This window comes from Palaemon carinicauda, chromosome 33 (assembly GCF_036898095.1).
Source record: "Palaemon carinicauda isolate YSFRI2023 chromosome 33, ASM3689809v2, whole genome shotgun sequence".
NCBI classification, from domain to species: domain Eukaryota; kingdom Metazoa; phylum Arthropoda; class Malacostraca; order Decapoda; family Palaemonidae; genus Palaemon; species Palaemon carinicauda.
Window position 1 is genome coordinate 29,090,919 of NC_090757.1, and position 18,874 is coordinate 29,109,792.

The window sequence follows — 18,874 nt, forward strand, 5'->3', positions numbered from 1 at the left end:
CTATGATACTTTCTCCCCAACATTCCCCATATGGGTCTCTTATTTGATCTACCACTAAAGTTTTTATAGTTTATATAGGAAATATTTATTTTAATGTTGTTACGGTTCTTAAAATATTTTATTTTTCCGTGTTTCCTTTCTTTACTGGGCTGTTTTCCCTGTTGGGGCCCCTGGGCTTATAGCATCTTGCTTTTCCAACTAGGGTTGTAACTTGGCAAGTAATAATAATAATAATAATAATAATACCTTAACTAGCAGTTTGTCATCTGATGTTATGATATTATGATATAGCATCACCTTTTTTTATAATATATTCTATTTTCAACCGGCCACATTCCTGTTTCAGCTATTAGTCCCCAGTATGTTGTGGTAGCAACCTGTTCAAACATTCCTTTCATAATTTTGTACTGTATACTCTCTAGTTCTTTCATTTCTTTTTCTTTTATTACACCCCATGTCTCAATATTTGCCCTTTACGGGCTGCCAACGCAAGAGCCCGTGTCTTGCAGAAGGCAAGGCAATCTTTATTGAACTGAACTCAATATTTCCAGACATTGTAGGTACTACTACCATCTCATAGATCTTTATTCTAACTATCAGTGCCGAATCTCTTTGTTACTGTCTCCATACTTCCTAACTTCTTGTACCATGTATTTTATTTTTGCTTCCCTTTTTGCTCATGCTGTGACATTGGTTTCCTTTATCCGAGTACCATTCTTCTAAGTATTTATATTTATTAAATGTTTCTATCCTTCCATTTCTAACCACTCCATTCGCCCTTTTTAACCTCTTCTTTTTTGTGTGTCTAATTACTAACACCGCAGACTTCTGTGGATTTGTGCTAAAAGTAAATTTCTTAAGTTTTTCCAAACTGTGGCAGTTGCTAATGGCTCTTTCTACTTTGTATCGATTGTTGCAAGGGAACATTACATCATCTACATAAATTAAGGCTTCTATTTTAATGTTTTCGTCTTCTCACTTGTTGAATTAACATTGTCCGGTGACTATTGAACATAACTTTGGTCCAAATACTATTTCCTGTTTTACGTTTCCTTCTTAATTTCCTCTTGATAATTGTATTAGCTTTCTCATTTAATTTATATATCATTTTCGCATCATCGTTCCCTCACATCATAATTAGTTTTTTGCTACAACCTTTCAACCACAGTTTATCAAGACACTTGAGGGCATCCCCAAACCATATGCATGTTGAGGTTCCCAAGTAATGATTATAGTTTATTACAGCATTCAGTGTGATAAGATGGTCTGCTGTAGATCTACCCTTTATCCCACCACTCTGGAGTCTTCTAATTTTTTCATTAATTTTATCCTTAATTTTCATTAGCCTTAATTTTTTAAACATTTTACTAATTGTATTCGTAATAAATAGTCCTCTTCTATTGTCTATATCTAATCTGCTGCCTTTAGACTTACTCACTGAGGATATTTCCAGTTCATCCCATTCATCGGGTATTTCTATTCTCTTTTCAATTTAATTTATAATTTCTCTCAAGCTATTCTTCATGTCTTGGCCCATGACGGGGGACAGAATGACAGTAAGTAAAACCCGTTTGCGGTCACTCTATTACTCTTCTTCGTTTTCTTCTTCTATCTTGGTAGGAGAACTGGCTCAATCTTTGGAGCCAATGTACTTTCCTGTGAATATCATACAAAATGAAACATTAGAACATGTCAATGCAGTTGTTTAAATTAAGATATTGGTCTGTCAGTAGATGTCAATTCCTTCACAGAATTAAATTAATTTTATTTTCATTCCACCTCACGAGGCTTATAACTTTTATTCAAACAATATCCATGCTCCCCCTTCCATTGATATTCTTTATCTTGTTCAAATATTTCACAAACTTTTAAAAGATTTTACCTTAATTTACGTTCTAAACAATATCCTGTGGTTACTCTGTTAAGTTTCAATATTCATTACATTAATTGTATGCCTAGTTTCTTTACCAAAGAATATTTAAGTGGATTTTGACTAAATTCAATATCAACTCCTCTGTCGCATAGTTAATTTCACTGATAATTATGTGTTTAGTAAATTAGTTTTAAGCGGCCCACACACGCTCAAATTTTTAGTCAAATTTTTTTTATGTCAAATTATTTGACGTTCGCCCTACACGCTCAAACTTCTCATCAAATTTTCATTTTTCTCCCGAGTGGCATCATGGATGCATACACAGCGTTGGCTCTTGGCTTAGCGTGGAAGAGCACACAGAAACGAAAGAGACCAAAGTGGGCCCAGAAATGGTATTTGTGTCGTGAACGATTTGGTCATGCTCCTTTATTAAATGAACTGAGAATTAGTGAACCTGGTGTCTTCAAGAACTTTCTTCGCATGGACGGAGAATCATTTGACAAACTATTAGATCTTGTGAGACCATATATAACCAAAGAAGACACAGCTATGCGTTGTGCGATATCACCATTTGAAAGACTCTCAATAACATTTGCAATATATTTGCAATGAATTCTGCACTTTGTTGTACTGGAATACACGGATAAACTTGGAATCTATAACTGAATGGGATATATATGCATTTTGTTATTATTTTCGATTAAAAAACATTCATGAGGATACACATACCTTGTATATATATATATATATATATATATATATATATATATATATATATATATATATATATATACATATATATATATATATATATATATATATATACACACATATATATATATATATATATATATATATATATACATATATATATATATATATATATATACACACACATATATATATATATATATATATATATATATATATATATATATATATATATATATATATATATATATATATATATATATATATATATATATATATATATATATATATAAAGTAAATATTTATGTATACATAGATATTTACAAAAAGAAATATTTACTTTTATAAATACATATGATTATATAATCTATAATTACGCCTACACACACACACACACACACACACACACACACACACACACACACACATATATATATATATATATATATATATATATATATATATATATATATATATATATATATATATATATATATACACATACATACATACACATTATCATTATTATTATTACTTGCTAAGCTACAATCATAGTTGGAAAAGCAGGATGCTATAAGCCCAGGGGCTCCAACAGGGAAAATAGCCAAGTAAAGCGCTCAAATTTTTGGGCAAATTTCTTAATGTTCCAAAGTTGTGGTAAACTTCTATAAACATCAATAAGCTCAAGAAGAAATTTCTTTTCATGTTTTGTTGGAGCCATGATGACGATGAGCCGCGCATGTCCTCAGATTATGTCTAATCATTAACTAATTTGCGTAAGTTATTGCTAGGTACCACACACGGACAAATTATTTGACGTTGCCTCAAAAAAAAAAAAATCTACTGAAATCAGATCAGTAAAAAATTTGACATCAAACTTTTTAGGCCATCAAATTACGCCACACACGATCAAATTCATGTCAAATAATTTAACATAAAAAATTGGACCAAAAATTTGAGCGTTTGTGGGCCGCTTTACGGAAGGACTGGGCTACGAGTTGGGTGAGATATGTTTAAAAAAATGGCATTTCATAAAAGGTTACTCACTTGGTTCTCGACAATTAACTTTCGAAAAAGGGATTAACATCTCGGTTCTAATTTGTATAACTTATTTCTCATGAATAGGCCTACATAAACGATCTTCTATAATGTACTGTAGATTAAACAAGAAATGCAGCAGTGACTTACTCAGTTCGGATATTGAGGAAATAATCCAACATTGGCCTTCACATCGAATGACAATATAATTGTGAAATTAGGCTTAAATGTTAGACTATAACATTTTGAATGAATAACAGGGTCTAACCCTACACATCAAATTCTAATATTTTGAAAGAATATCAGATTTAAAGGTTTTCACTTGACGTCTCTCCCATAGATTTTAGGAATAGTATGTAGGCCTACATATTTAGTAATTACCATGAAATCTAATGTAACAACGATTGTACCTTGGATCTTTATTATGAATAGCCATCAATGAAGTTATAATAGAATAAACTTAAACTGAAACAGATATTGGTAATACTTTTATATAATTTTTTAGATCATTGCAAGACTAACTAGCATAAGCATAAACGATAAATTTTTATATTTTGAAATAATAACTTCATGTGCCTGCATATATATTTCTAATTTAGATTATTAAGAACGGCAGTTATTTTATTCAAACGGGTACCCAGAGTAAAGAAGGAATGATTTGTGGACCATGTTATTTTGTAAGCGTAGGCCTACTTTGAACCAAGGTCTATAGTCCATTTCTTTTAGCGGTGCATATTATCACCGACTCGCAGCGGTGCCCTTTTAGCTCGGAAAAGTTTCCTGGTCGCTGATTGGTTAGAATTATCTTGTTCAACCGATCAGCGACCAGGAAACTTTTCCGACCTAAAAGGGTACCGTTATGAGTCCGTGCATATATGACTCGCTAAAAGAAATTGACTACAGCCTAGTGAGTATATTGAACCGTATTTGAGAGTGTAATTATTCTGCCCTAACTTAAGCTGCATGTTATCACACAATACTGCTGAATAGTTGCAATGATTTTTTTCTTCTTTTTTTTAGAATTGTATCAAGACGTCATAATGATATACCAGTCTGCACAGCTCTGATTCAAGTTCAATGAATTGAGAAAATACCTCCATTGAATCACTAATGTTGTAGTTAAGCAGTGTTTCCCAACCTTTTTTAAATGATTACCCCAAAATTTTATTTCCAACTAATCAATGACCCCATTGAACATATACCCGGTAACATCGGATGTTTTTCTGCAGCCACCTGATGAACTGTATGGATCATGTAGCCCGCTATTGGCTGCTTATAGTTAAGGATCCAAAACAAATGCAAACTTTTCCATTTTAATGGATATAAAAATGAACCATCATCAGTGAATAACTCAATTTCAGAACATCTTGATTACCCCAAAAATACGGGTCCATTACCCCACTGGGGTAATTTACCCCAGGGTTGGGAAACACTGGGTGGTTTTAGGGACCAGAATAAAACACTAAAATTTCTTCCCCTGTAATAATCCAACCATTAACAAACTTACAAAATCATACAGTAATGAGTGAGTATCTAACTCAATATATACTGCATCTAATTCAATTAATGCTACGTATCATACATATCTTTATTATGATTGAACTTAGCGCTAAAATTAGAATATAATTAGAAATGACACTAATTTGACATATAATTAAAAATTACACTAATTTGACATATAATTAAAAATTACACTAATTTGACATATAGTTAGAAAAACACTAACTTGACATAATTAAAAGACACTAATTTGACATATAATTAAAAATGACACTAATTTGACATAGAATTAGAAAGACACTAATTTGGCATAGAATTAGAAAGACACTAATTTGGCATAATTAAAAGACACTAATTTGACATATAATTAAAAATGACACTAATTTGACATATAATTAAAAGACACTAATTTGATATATAATTAAAAGACACTAATTTGACATATAATTAAAAGAATTTGACATATAATTGAAAGAATTTGACATATATAATTAGAGACACTAATTTGACCTATAATTAAATGACACTAATTTGACATATAATTAAAAGACACTAATTTGACCTATAATTAAAAAGACACTGTGGTGTTGCATAACACCATTTAAATATTATATGTCACAACAATGCATCTCAGGAAAAAAATAATCTTTATTGCACTGTTAAGATTAACACTTAATAATTTTTTTTACTGTACTTTTTAAAGACTACCATCATCTTTATTTACACAAATTCTTCCATTTCCAATAAATCACTTCACAATGCATCATAATGGTCGCTGCACCCATTAAGGACTGTGCAAGTATTAAACCCGTCACTTTTGTATCCACTCGACATGGTTCAACAATCCTTATTCCTCTTTTTCCTTTTTTTAAGCCCTGTCCATACGATCGAGCATGCCCGACGGGCAAACAATGATACCAGGCCACAATAGTTAGTGAAAATGAGGGTTGATGACGTCAGAAGCCGGACAACTAAAGGCAGGGATCTGGCAACACTTATGATGCCAGATCCCTGCCTGTGGTTTTCCTGCTTCTGACGACATTAACCCTGATTCTTACTAACTATTGTGGTCTGGTATCACTGTTTGCCCATCGGGCATGCTTAATCGTGTGGACAGGGCTTAATAGAATATTTTCTTAAAGCTTTTGGCCTTTTCCTTTTGAATCTGGCTGTGAACAAACTTTAAATGAGGCTACATATGAATGTGGTAATTATCTGGACATGCTTTTCACTGATGCACTAGTGTCATACTTTTGTAAGATATTTATAAAATTTGAAGAAGATTAAAATGGCATTTTGAGGGATGTTTGCAGTTGAATTGGTCACAGTTGTATGTAGAAGATGAACCTGTTGTCCTTCTAAAGGATTTTTTCCCCATGTAATTGAGAGGTACATTCCCTCTAAGGTGTTGCACTATTGCATCAAGGACAATATAGCTCGTGTTTTGGTTGTTGTGTTTATGAAATAGATCAGAACTGAATGGGAATAACTATACTCAGGTAGGAGGAGTTGTCACTCAAAGAGTTTATGCCTCAGCTGAATATTAATACAAATTGACCATAAAAGAGACTCTCCCAGAGACAAATACGAACATGAATGGTGGGCTACACTTAGGCTGCACTCTGGTGTAGACTGAACAGTTGCTCCTGTGCTTAAACCAGATGGGTCTGTCACTCGTATTCAGGCCATCTCTTCAGTATTTTTAATGATAGCTTCGACTTCAAACACGCTGAATTCATTATGTTGCTAAATTAGGCAAGAAGAGATTCTTTATTTACTTGTTAGGGAATTGGTTTTATTACTAATTAGGTAAATTAGCCATGCTGATTACCTCTCACTTTCCAACACTGCGATATTATCTAAAGTTTTTGAGCAAATATTGACAAAATATCTGAATGAATCAGCTGAAAGAAATGATCTATTCCACTGTCTGCAGTTGGGCTTTGCAAGGGCCTTGGAACACATGATGCTCTTCTTACAATCTCCAAACCCATTGATTGTGGTCAGGCAAGTTCATATGATTCATATGATTGGACTTGATCTTAATGTTGCTTTTGAACATACCAATCACGAGGCCCTTGTTTTTAAACATTAAGAGATAGGGTTAGTGGGAAATTTCTTAGTATTGTTATTGAATCTTTACCCAATGGATTGACGGCGTCAATGACTTTAGATGTCAGTATGGCTGAAAACTTTAAATCAATCAATCAATCAACCAATGGATTGAAAGAGTAGTTGCTGGTGTTCCTCATGGTAGTGTTCTTGGCACTTTAATTTTTATACTATATACATATACAGTATATATTTTGGCCCTGTAAACAAACTTTCTACTTATGATGATGCTACTGTCTTTACAACGACCCATCTGAATGTACAGTAGACACGTGGTGGCCGATTCTCTTAGCAAAGATCTAGTTAAAATTAGTGCACGGTGCATATAACAGGAAATTAAGTTATACTATCAAAATTTATGATCCTCCACATCAAGATATTTACATTAACATTGTTCCTTTCACTGACTGAGAAAGACTTTCAAGAATTTTAGCCATGTTTATTGTGAAGAAATGTTTTAATTAATCCTTCTGCCCTTTTAAGAACATTATTCCTCTGTCTGGCCTTTATCAGCTAAGTCTCAACTTGGACAAAGACTTCAGGTGTATTGAATTCTACACCCCCTACCTGGATATCAATCTTTGGCACCATAGTTGAAATAGGGATTTATGTTGGCTCTAAGATTTTTCAAAATTTTGGCTATCCTTTACCTGCAGATCTTCCCAGTCTGTCTCTATAAATGCCTCTGGTCTGTATAATTCTCAATGTATGCTGTTAAATCTTAAAGGCTTGATTTTTCTTTCATATGGCTCAATATTTTGAAGTATTCTAGAAGTTGTATTCTGGCAATGACCAAATTGTAGAACGACCTTCCCATTCAAGTAGTCGAATAGGTGGCAAAATTTCAAAATGAGGTTAAATGCTTTTCTATTAAGCAGGTTGGCATAAGTCTCACTTCATGGTCTATATGTTACTTATCTATTTAACACTGTGAATGATCTAAAAAAAAGTTATTTCTCTCTTATGGTTAATGTTACTTTTTTTATCTGTAGTTGACTGCTTTCCTTGTTCGTCATTGGGCTTGCTATATTTTGCTTTTCGAATAAGGGTTGTAGCTTGATAATGATGATCGTGACGTTGTGATAGACTTTGCTTCCACTACAGTATAGCTGACATCGGGATATACTTGCACAGGCAAGTTGACCGTAATCAACAAACCATTCTTCCTAGCTCAACCGGCGCAGGACAAAATAAAAAGAAAATAATTATCCAGTATTGTTTTCAAATACAAAGCTAATTATTCACATACTTTAAGATAGATTTTTGAGCGATCACTTTTTCTTTTTATGTTAATTGAGACTAATTTGTTTTTAGTTTGGAAAGAATCAAATTAATCTATATGAATTATGTTCTCTTCTACCTTAGAAAACGAACATTTCTCGGTGATCAATGTTCTGGCTTACCACATCATTTTGTAACTAATGTATTTCGGTTGATACGTGACTTTGATTCATTATGAAATAGTCATGAATTATATTCACTCTAATTTTACAATGATTTAGTAAATATTCCATAATTTCGTATTATTTTCATTGGAAGGTGAAGTTCGATTGAATTTACTTACGAAGGCTGTCTACAATAATCAGCCATTATTGTAACCCTCTGCACGAATATCTCATTGCCTAAATTATTCAAAATAATTGCATTGGTTAAAATTGCTTTGCTGTCAGTTTAGGGGAAGGTATTTGACAGACGTTCCCTTCCATCTCCTCCAACTAAACGAAAGTGACGAAAAAAGTGGGACTTTGATTTTGCTAACAATATTGTAATGCTGATTAGTGTCGCTATATAGTATCGGTGATGGAAAAAGTCGGTAAATTAGAAAAAAATAATTCAATCAATACGACGCATAACTGATAACAACATAACCACTTATACCTGGGCCCCCAATAACAGCAATTGGTTTCATGTTTAGCTTAGCAGAATATGGTAATGGGTACCTTGGTAAAATCTGGCAAAAAAGATCTTGGTAAAATCTGGCTAAAAAAGATCTTGGTAAAATCTGGCAAAAAAAAGATCTTGGTAAAATCTGGCAAAAAAAAAAAAAGATGCCCAAAAAGTGTCCTTTGGATAAAATCTTTAAAATAACATGCAATGCTTATTATAATTAAAACTCAAATCTATGCAATGTACTGTAGGTCAGAATCTCTCCGACAGATTACGTTTTATTTTAGACATGGGCGTCATTGACTCAGAGAATGCCTTCTTAGCTCCATTACTCCTAGGAGTTTCTTCCTTATTTTTTGATAACGGCCTCTTGCGAATGCTTTTGTCATCTGTTTCTAGAGACTTCGGTGGTGTCAAAAGTTCTTTAGTTTGCTCCTTTTTATATGGGGTAGGGCATGTTTTAGTTATGCCATACAATAGACATTTGTGACTCTTACCTGCATTAGCTTCACAGTGCTCAACAGGAATGGGTTTTGACTCGTTATATAACCACGTTGCATCATTTTCCCCGAACTCCAACATAAACTCAAGATTGTGACCTTTAATATTTGTTTTTCCATCGTACCTTCTGACATTCCGAAGCCAAAAATGCTTACCTATTGGATCAGTATACCAAGGGCCACCGAATGTTTTTGAATTATATTTGGAAAGGTATTCATATTTCTTTCTAGTGAAGAGAAAGTGAGTCGCATTACACGTCCTAAAATCCGAAACTTCCACAAAGTAAATGTTGAATAAGTTCTGTGAGCAATAGGACAGGAACTTCACAAAATCTACAACAAAGTTAACATTACCATAAAAGCTGTTGTCGTCTTTGTGAGGATCAACAGGACTAAACCAAAGTACTTTTAAATCTTGTTCTGTTTCCTTTAGCTGACTTACTGTCCGTACATCAAGGTGCTTCGGAATTAGACGTTGTGATTTTTGCACTTCTTCGTATTCTCTCAGGTGGACAGTTCTGCCAATTTTATGAAATATTTGGTTATCCCCAAGAGAAAAAAATAGGGAGTGAGGACCATCTTGGGGATACCAGGCAATTTTGTCTCCATTTTTGTAGAGGACTTTGTGTGTTTTGCTGGTCATCTCTGAAATGGAATTTAGTGTCAATTAGACGTGGTTGGGTCGACCACCTCATATATTTATCTTTAGTGTATTATGTAGGTCTTATAAAAGAAAAATAACTGTATTTCTGTTAGTCTTGAAAATATTTTAAATAAACTGACTAGAAATTGGAAGAGTAATACAATTAGTTTTGTGATAGAATTTTAATTTGCCTACAACCTTTACCTTAAAGAAATAAACACCTATAATTGAAGGGCAACAAAACATTAACCAAAATATTTCAAAATGGAATCACTTTAAAAATTCACCAAGTCACTCCATTTTCATAAATAACTAGTTTAATTTGCTGCTTTTTACTTTTACACAAAATAGCCAGTATCGGAGAGTATGGAGTTTTAATATAAACATAAAGTAAGTGCTATGAATAATTTTTACACCTATGAAATGTTTTTGAATTGACCAATGTCATCGGCTAGATACTCGACGGGAAGACGCTAATATTCAAATTCTTTCCCCGAGGAAAGAATGGTTTAAGTCGAAAGAAACCTTTATGTCTTTTAGTGTCTTTTTGGATAACAATTAAAAAAATACTTTTGCTATCATTTGAATTTAGAAAACTATTCTGCTTTACTTGACTTAAAAATTCAACGTCTGTTTTCAACCGAGATTGACACTATCGTAGTACATAGAAATTGTGTTAATGATTTGATGAAGTAATTCATCTGTTAAAATTTGGAGGCAATTTGTTCCCCAGTTTAACTGAAACTAGGATATTGAAAAAACTCTACTGCGAAAGCAATGAGCATGGACACTGTTTAGCCGTGAGACAGAAAGACTTATAATTATTATTATTACTGCCAGCGAAGCTACAACCCTAATGGGAAAAGTGGGATACTACAAGCCATAGATCTCCAACAGGAAAAGCAGCCCAGTAAGAAAAAAATAGAGAAATAACTAATAAACTATTTTTGATAAATAAAGAATTAAAATCAGTAATGCTTATGTACAGTAGCCATATATATATTATGAAACAAAGCTTTTGTCAACCCATTCGACAGAAAAACTGTTACAATAAAGTTGAACTTTTAAAGTTCCACCGATTCAGCCACCAGGTTAGGAAGATCATTCCACACTCCCCTCACAGCTGGAATAAAACTTCTGGAATACTGTTTAGTATTGAAGCTTATGAAGGCAAAAATATGTGACGGGATGATGGAAGAGGCATGGGCACTGCAGCAGGAATGTTGTTGCTGCCCGGCCTGAACTTCATTGTGACAGCTAGATCCTCCAACATAGGATCTTTTCATTCTTGATTTTCCTGTCCACTCTGTTAAACGTGAAGGCCTACTACGTTAGCCAGTAAGAGAACTGAAATTGTTGGTTAGGAATTTTCTCCACTTTCTGACAGATTCGACAATGACATGTTTCCTTATTGATGATATGATGCTTCTTTTCAGTATCATTCAGCATTCAAGGGAAAAAGGCTACAAGGAGTCCAAATCATCTAGAGGTAACGGGACTGCTATAGTTTCGCCGATCCATCAGTCTCAATAGTGAAGATTTATAGCCCAAGATATTTCTTCTTTCAGATGATCTATGGCAGCGCAGTATTCTGCTGCCCTCACAAAATGGCGATTCTTTACAGAGTAGCAGGGGATCCATTTAGTGTAATATGCAAATAAGTCAACAAGTCATCGTAGGTACTTGTTGCGGTGTGACACTGGAAGTTCCTGCAGAGGAGAAAGGTGATCTAGGTCTAGTCTTAACTGTCCATGGCAACAAAGTACTCCTTGATATTGACTGATGTCAAATCAAATTTGCGTTTGGTTTTGTTGAATATCAGGCCCACTGCACTGACAACCTCACAAAAGTGCCTCAGTGTTCCATAATGTTCTTCACAGCTAGCACTGCATATCATCATATCATCGAATAGGTTTCCTTGAGATTTTGGTCTGATATGATGTATTTCATTACTTTTTGAAAAGCTGCTGCACCATTAGAAGAACTTGTTCCTGCCTATCTTGGTGTCTTGCTCGGGGCTGTTGGGAGGAGGTAGGCATCTAGCTGGAAAAAACTATTGATGGTTTCTGTAAAGTCCACCACCATACACTTCCTCTTGGTTTCATTGTGAATCACTACTACTTAAACATGCCAAGGATAATGGGTTGATTCAATGACATCCTCCTTCAAGAGCCACTGGACTTTGTCGTTTATAATTTTTATCTGCTACATTGAAATGCTGAGCCTTAGTTGCAATAAGACAGTTTGGAGGCAGGCTACTGAACAGCGTTTGTTTGGTAACTTTAATGTGAGACCACAGATGCTTAGTCCTGGTTCACATCCACCCAATGCCAAAGGAGGACGTCCATGCAGAGGTTGGGGAGGATGGAGAATTTTATATTCTTTTACTATCCTTTTGAATATTGACGGATACACAGTAGCCTTTCACTTCTATAGGGAGGCTTGAGGATGCCATAGAGGCAGCAGCCAATCTTTGATACATTTAAGTATGGAGTAAAGCGGCTAACTATACACTAACGGAATTTACCGCAGTACCCATGTCAATGAGAGCTTTAATTTCATGATCTTTGACCCTGATGGTAGCTTTAATCAACTTGTGAGTGGCTGCTGCAAAATTGGATGCTGTAATTGTGAATGATGATGAATTTGCAGTGGAAGCTGAAGGCGTAGCTTTGAAGGGCGATTTGGAGTAACAAACATTTCTCCAGTGTTCACTTGTTCCACACTTGTTGCATGTACAGTCCCTGGCAGGGCAAGCTGATTTCAGATGATGTTTTTTTTTTTTTTTATACAGTGAGATTTAACTGCTTATCGAGTGGATCCATAGCACCTGTATCATGATTAGCTTGAGTTGTGGATGCAACAATAGTGTTGGAAAATACAATTGCAACTGGCACAGCAGTAGCAGCATATAATTCGGCATTCAGATGCGCCTGTTCTACGTACCTGGCTTGTTGGATTGCTGCCTCCAGGTTGAGGGTTTGGTTTTCCAGTGGTCGAGTGCAGATAGTTGGGTGACAAAGTCCTCGAATGAAAGAGTCTTGTACGAATGGGCTATGGTTCGTTTATGCACTGACTGCTGTAAAGTGACAGTCATTGGCTAGGTTATTCAGAGAAAGTAGGAACTGATCGATGGTTTCATCTGAATTATGATGCCTAGTGGACATGATGAAAAGACAAATTTTGTAATCTGTACCTCCCCACCACTATCGTTCTTCTTTTTCTTCACACAGAGAGAGAGAGAGAGAGAGAGAGAGAGAGAGAGAGAGAGAGAGAGAGAGAGACTGACTGACTGACTGACTTATAAGGAGTTACAAGGATTTTGGATGTCTCAAATACTTATTAGTCCATCTACGGAGACTCCATTTGGTCTCTGGTAGAATTTACTTTAAGCATTTAGAGTTCTTATGATCTTATCTAACTTATTCTTGAACTCGTTTCCCATGTTTCTGATTACTACATCCGCTGAAAGTCTATTCCAAGTATTTGCTATTTAGTATGTAAAGAAATTGCCTCATTTAGTGGTGTTGTATCGTTTAAATTCCAGTTTATATCCGTTATCTCTGGACTGATTTATGCTAAGCGTGAATAGATTGCTTGTAATCTACATTTGTTATTCCTTTAAGAATTTTGAAGGCCTCTATTAACTGTTCCTTTATTCATAGAGTTTGTAGATCAAATAAGTTCAAACGTTTCATCCTCCGTCTAGATCCAAATTGAGTTAGTGTTGGGACTAGTTTGGTGGCCCAGTTTCTACTGCTTCCAGTCCAGAGTATCTAATCCTGAATGCTTGGAGATCAGAATTGGACTTCGAATTCTAGATGGGGTCTTACTAGTGATGTGTACAGCTGTCGTACAGTGTCTTTGTTTCTGTATTTGAATTGTGTCTTTATGTAACCTGTTAGTTTTTGTGCTTTCTTTTCAGCTTTTATGCTGTTTGGCGAACTTCAAATCCTTGCTGATAATAATACCGAGATCTTCTTCCTGGTCCACACTTTCTAGTTCATTGCCCAGCAGTGAGTAATCTGATTGTGGGTAATATAACCTATGTGCATGACTTTACATTTCCCACATTTGAAAGGCATTTGTCATTTTCTGAACCACTCTCCTAGCTTCCTTAGATCCTCTCTTAAGGCTTCTACGTCTTTTGAGTTCGCAACATTTATACCTAGGTTAGTACCGTTGGCAAATTTGGGTATTTTACTAGTTAATCCTAAATCTATGTCGTCAGAAATAGCAATGAGCCGAGGACGGATCCTTGAGGTACTCCGCTTGTAACAGATGCTCACTCGGAAAGTTCTCCATTGATTACAACTCTCTGTTTTCTGTTTGTTATCCAAGCTTCATTCTATTCCGCTGGCTCGTCAACGATGCCTAGTGCTCTAATTTTGACCATTAATTTTTTCATGAGGAACTTCGTGAAAAGCCTTTTGAAAGTCTTGGTATACGATGTCTATTGTCCTGCTTTTGTCATAAATGCTAAATATGTGGAAAATTTCCAAAAGATTTGTCACACATGATCTCTTGTCTAAAACCTTGTTGGCTGTCTATCAAAAGATTATCTTTTTCTGTATGTTCTACTATTGAATATACTATAATTGATTAAAAAAAAAAAATTCAAGACACTGAAGTTAGAAACACAGGACTGTTGTTGGTCTCTTCTTGTAGACTGGAGGAACATTGCCTAGTTTCCATCCTTGTAGTACCTTTGAGAGAGAGAGAGAGAGAGAGAGAGAGAGAGAGAGAGAGAGAGAGAGAGAGAGAGAGAGAGAGAGAGAGAGAGAGTTTAGTACATCATGGTATTTGTTATGTTAAACCAGATATCACGTTCTCTAAAACGAAAAAGATACTGCATCGGCATCGAAGGTATATTACTGTATTATCATCATTGCTCTTGTTAAGCACATTTTTACAGAGCAAGCATAAAGGCATTGCACTTGCTCTATAATCTACCACTGTCAATAACATGATATATAGTTTATAACAAACTATTTTGAAATTCTAAAAAAATTAAATAACTCAAGAAAATGTTACCTTTAGGCAAGAATAATATGACTACATGATTTCGAAATTGCCTGAAAGGGTATAAATTGTGGAGCATACAGTATACAATATGAGCAACAATTTGTCCGTTCACTAAAGCAAAGCCAATTAAAATAATATATTATTTATTAAACCAGCTTCCTTACATTAGTGAATATGCGTAATAAATGACAGACAGGAAAAACACATAATCACTATCATACAAAATTCAATTAAAACAGCATATGACCAAAAATATTATGCGGAACAATATTTGAGAATATTTGTAAATAGCTTACTTATGATTGTTGATAATTATGAGACTGGGAAAACACAATTGTATATAACACATGGGTAGCCGAGAAAGAAACGAAAACCATGTAGACTCATTTCAAGCCTTGGAAGAATAAGCTATGCGAGAAGTAAGGCTATTATTCAAAGGGTTATGACCTAAGACATACTGTAGATAAACCAGATTTAATTAATAAAATTGACTCCCCTAAAAGTTTGTGTTTAAAAAAGATATAATATCATCTGGCATGAAATTTCATTAAACAGTCTGTTTTCATCATTGCTAACCGTTAATTGTCTGTCTTCCTTTGCTTGTACAATTCTCATTTTTTTTTATTCAATTATTAATTGATTTAAAGACTCGGTTATGCGTCTTACTCACTAAATTAAAATATTTCATTGGTTGGTCACCTATATCTTTTGTCCTGACAATTGTAGATTATTGCCACCGTGAACTTCACGCGGTGCAGTGTTGGTATTGCTAAAGGATAATCGCAGCTTTACTTCGGCCCCTAGCTTTTAAAGGCTTTAAAGGCTACTCATGAATGGCAGAGGCAAGGGACAGTGACATCGCCCTATCAAGCAGACAATGCCCTACAGACTGAACATATATACATATGATCAGCACCCAAGCCCCCTCTCCACGCAAGCTAGGACCAAGAAGGGTCTGGCTGTGGCTGCTGATGACTCAGTAGATAGACATACAGGCTTCCCCATCCCTTATCTATTATTAAATAGCTGTACCCTGTTGTAAACGTTCCTGCCTGGCAATCAGTTGGAATGGAGTTTGAGACACGCTCAAGCTCGATCGTTTCTTGTAGTGTCTGCAAACCACGCCATCCTTGTAAACTAGGGATTGGGAGACTGCTTGGGGGAGCCTATAGGTCTACCTGCTGAGTATCATTGCCTGGTCCTTTTATGCTTGATGGAGAGGGCACTATGACACTGATCATATGTATATGTTTAGTCTCTAGGGCATTGTCTTGACCTTTGCCTCTGCCATTCATGAGTAACCTTTAAACCTTTAAATGTTGTAATACTTTCTTGCAGGCATAACAAGTTAACATGGAGGTATATTAGAGACTATAGTCCATTTCTTTTAGCGAGTCATATTTGCACCGACTCGCAGCGGTGCCCTTTTAGCTCGGAAAAGTTTCCTGGTCTCTGATGGGTTAGAATTATCTTGTTTAACCAATCAGCGACCAGGAAACTTTTCGAGCTAAGAGGGCACCGTTGCGAGTCTGTGCAAGTATGACTCGCTAAAAGAAATGGACTATAGTGCATAATAAGGTAAGGCGAGTGCTTGTTTAAATACCCAAGTCAATTGATTACATAATTTGTACTGATTTTTTGTTACATGGAGGAAAAGTGTTTGCTCCTAATAAATCTATTCATGAAGAAATAACTTTTCTTACCATTGGATTTTATACATTTTATCTGGTCAAATATATATATATATATATATATATATATATATATATATATATATATATATATATATATATATATATATATATATATATATACTGTTTATCCGAGAAAAATTAAATGAAGTTCCTCTGACGAGTATTAATAGAAGGCGAAAAATTTTATCAAAAGAATGTCTTTAATGTCATTTCTTCCTTTTTCTCTATACTTTATAAAGAGAAGTCCATCATTATACCTTATATTTCTGACTAAGAAAAACTAAATGTCAAATCCAAGTCTTACATTTCTAAAGTGGCAGCATGGGAGAAGTGAAACTATTTCAAGAAAATAGAACCATGCGAAGCACTACATGAATAAAGATTAGATGATCTCGATATATACACTGTTCAAAATATCTTTTCTCTCCAGCATTCAGAAAGAGAAAATGTTTTGCACATGGCAAGACGACTCTGCGACCAACAAACCTACTTCCGTTTGCTTTAGGCCGGGAGCACACTAGCGACTCTGTGGCGCCACAAAGCCACGCCACACCTGTGGCAGGGATGAGCGACAGAGAGCCACAGTCGCTAGTTTGCATGGCAAAACTTGAAAACAATGGAAACCTATGGGAGACCACATCCCCGCCACACGACGCTGTGGATTTGTGGCGCCACAGAGTCGCTAGTGTGCTCCCGGCCTTATAGTCCCTAGGCGCAAGCTCGAGAGATTTAATGGCCTTCACTACTTCTGCTTGATGGTATTCTATATCATAAAATACTCATCATCATCACATCCTACGCCTATTGACGCAAAGGGGCTCGGTTAGATTTCGCCAGTCGTCTCTTATCTTGAACTTTTAATTCAATACCTCTCCATTCATCATCTCCCATGTCACGTTTCATAGTCCTCAGTACATAAGCCTCGGTCTTCCAACTCTTCTAGTGCCTAATGGAGGCCAGTTGAAAGTTTGGTAAACTAATCTCTCTTGGGGAGTGCGAAGAGCATCTACAAACCATCTCCGTCTATCCCTCGCCATGATCCCATACAAATATGGCACTTGAGTAATCTCTCTTATATTTTCATTTCTAATCAAGTACTGATATATATATATATATATATATATATATATATATATATATATATATATATATATATATATATATATATATATATATTTGATGAATTTGTGTATGCAGGTACTGTACTGTATATGTATTAGTCATTGCAGTTCAATTTGTTTTACCAGACCACGGTTCAATACTCCTGAATCCTAAGGAAAACTGCATGAAGAGAAACTAAAAGAAAGGAGTGAGAAGTTGGGAGGGCTACTTTTGCTCTACCTAAAATTTGAACTCTAGTTCTGTGTGAAATGTCTTGTATATAATTAGAAAGTATATTATTAGCAATAAAGTATCTGGAGGAAAGCTACTAAGTGGCAAAAGTTATATTCAAACAATGAACACAAATTAGGAATGGAGCCGTAAGCCTACAAAATTCGCAGTTAGTTATATATTGCCAACACTATCCTCCTTTTCTCTCTTCCATCATGGGTTGGAAGAACTGTGATGTGGAGCAATATATAGTGTGAAAAATAAGACGTAATTAATAAATGATAAGAGGGCAGCTAACCTTGTGGTATCCCATGAGGCACCTCAACATAAAAATTTAAGGAAATTTAAACAGAATCAATTTACTGTAGTAAAATTATACAAATATTGTGTGGATTGTGCAGGTGAGGTTAGAGAGGGCTGTACTGTAGAGGATTAGATGGTTAAATTTTTGGAACTGTGATGCGTTTTTATTCCTGTACTTATATGTCGGTTTGCTGAATAAGATTTGAGGGTATTTGCTAATGCCGCTACACTGCTTTGTATCTCTTGGTTGGTTGGG

At 35.0% G+C, this 18,874-nt stretch overlaps 1 protein-coding gene across 3 annotated transcripts in view; it reads right to left on the bottom strand.

The window, feature by feature from the left end:
- LOC137625906 (electron transfer flavoprotein beta subunit lysine methyltransferase-like) overlaps positions 1 to 18,874 on the bottom strand; it is a 77,301-nt gene that overhangs the window by 49,338 nt on the left and 9,089 nt on the right. Inside the window, exons 1-2 of one of the 3 annotated variants that reach the window (XM_068356880.1) lie at positions 18,679 to 18,819; positions 6,179 to 10,266 (exon numbers count right to left, since the gene is read on the bottom strand). In XM_068356880.1, coding sequence (XP_068212981.1) covers positions 9,374 to 10,264 — 891 coding nt within the window. In that variant the 5' untranslated portion in view covers positions 10,265 to 10,266; positions 18,679 to 18,819 and the 3' untranslated portion in view covers positions 6,179 to 9,373. Of the gene's footprint in view, positions 1 to 6,178; positions 10,267 to 18,678; positions 18,820 to 18,874 lie in introns of those variants that run through there. The other 2 variants (XM_068356881.1, XM_068356879.1) reach the window with 2 other exon arrangements.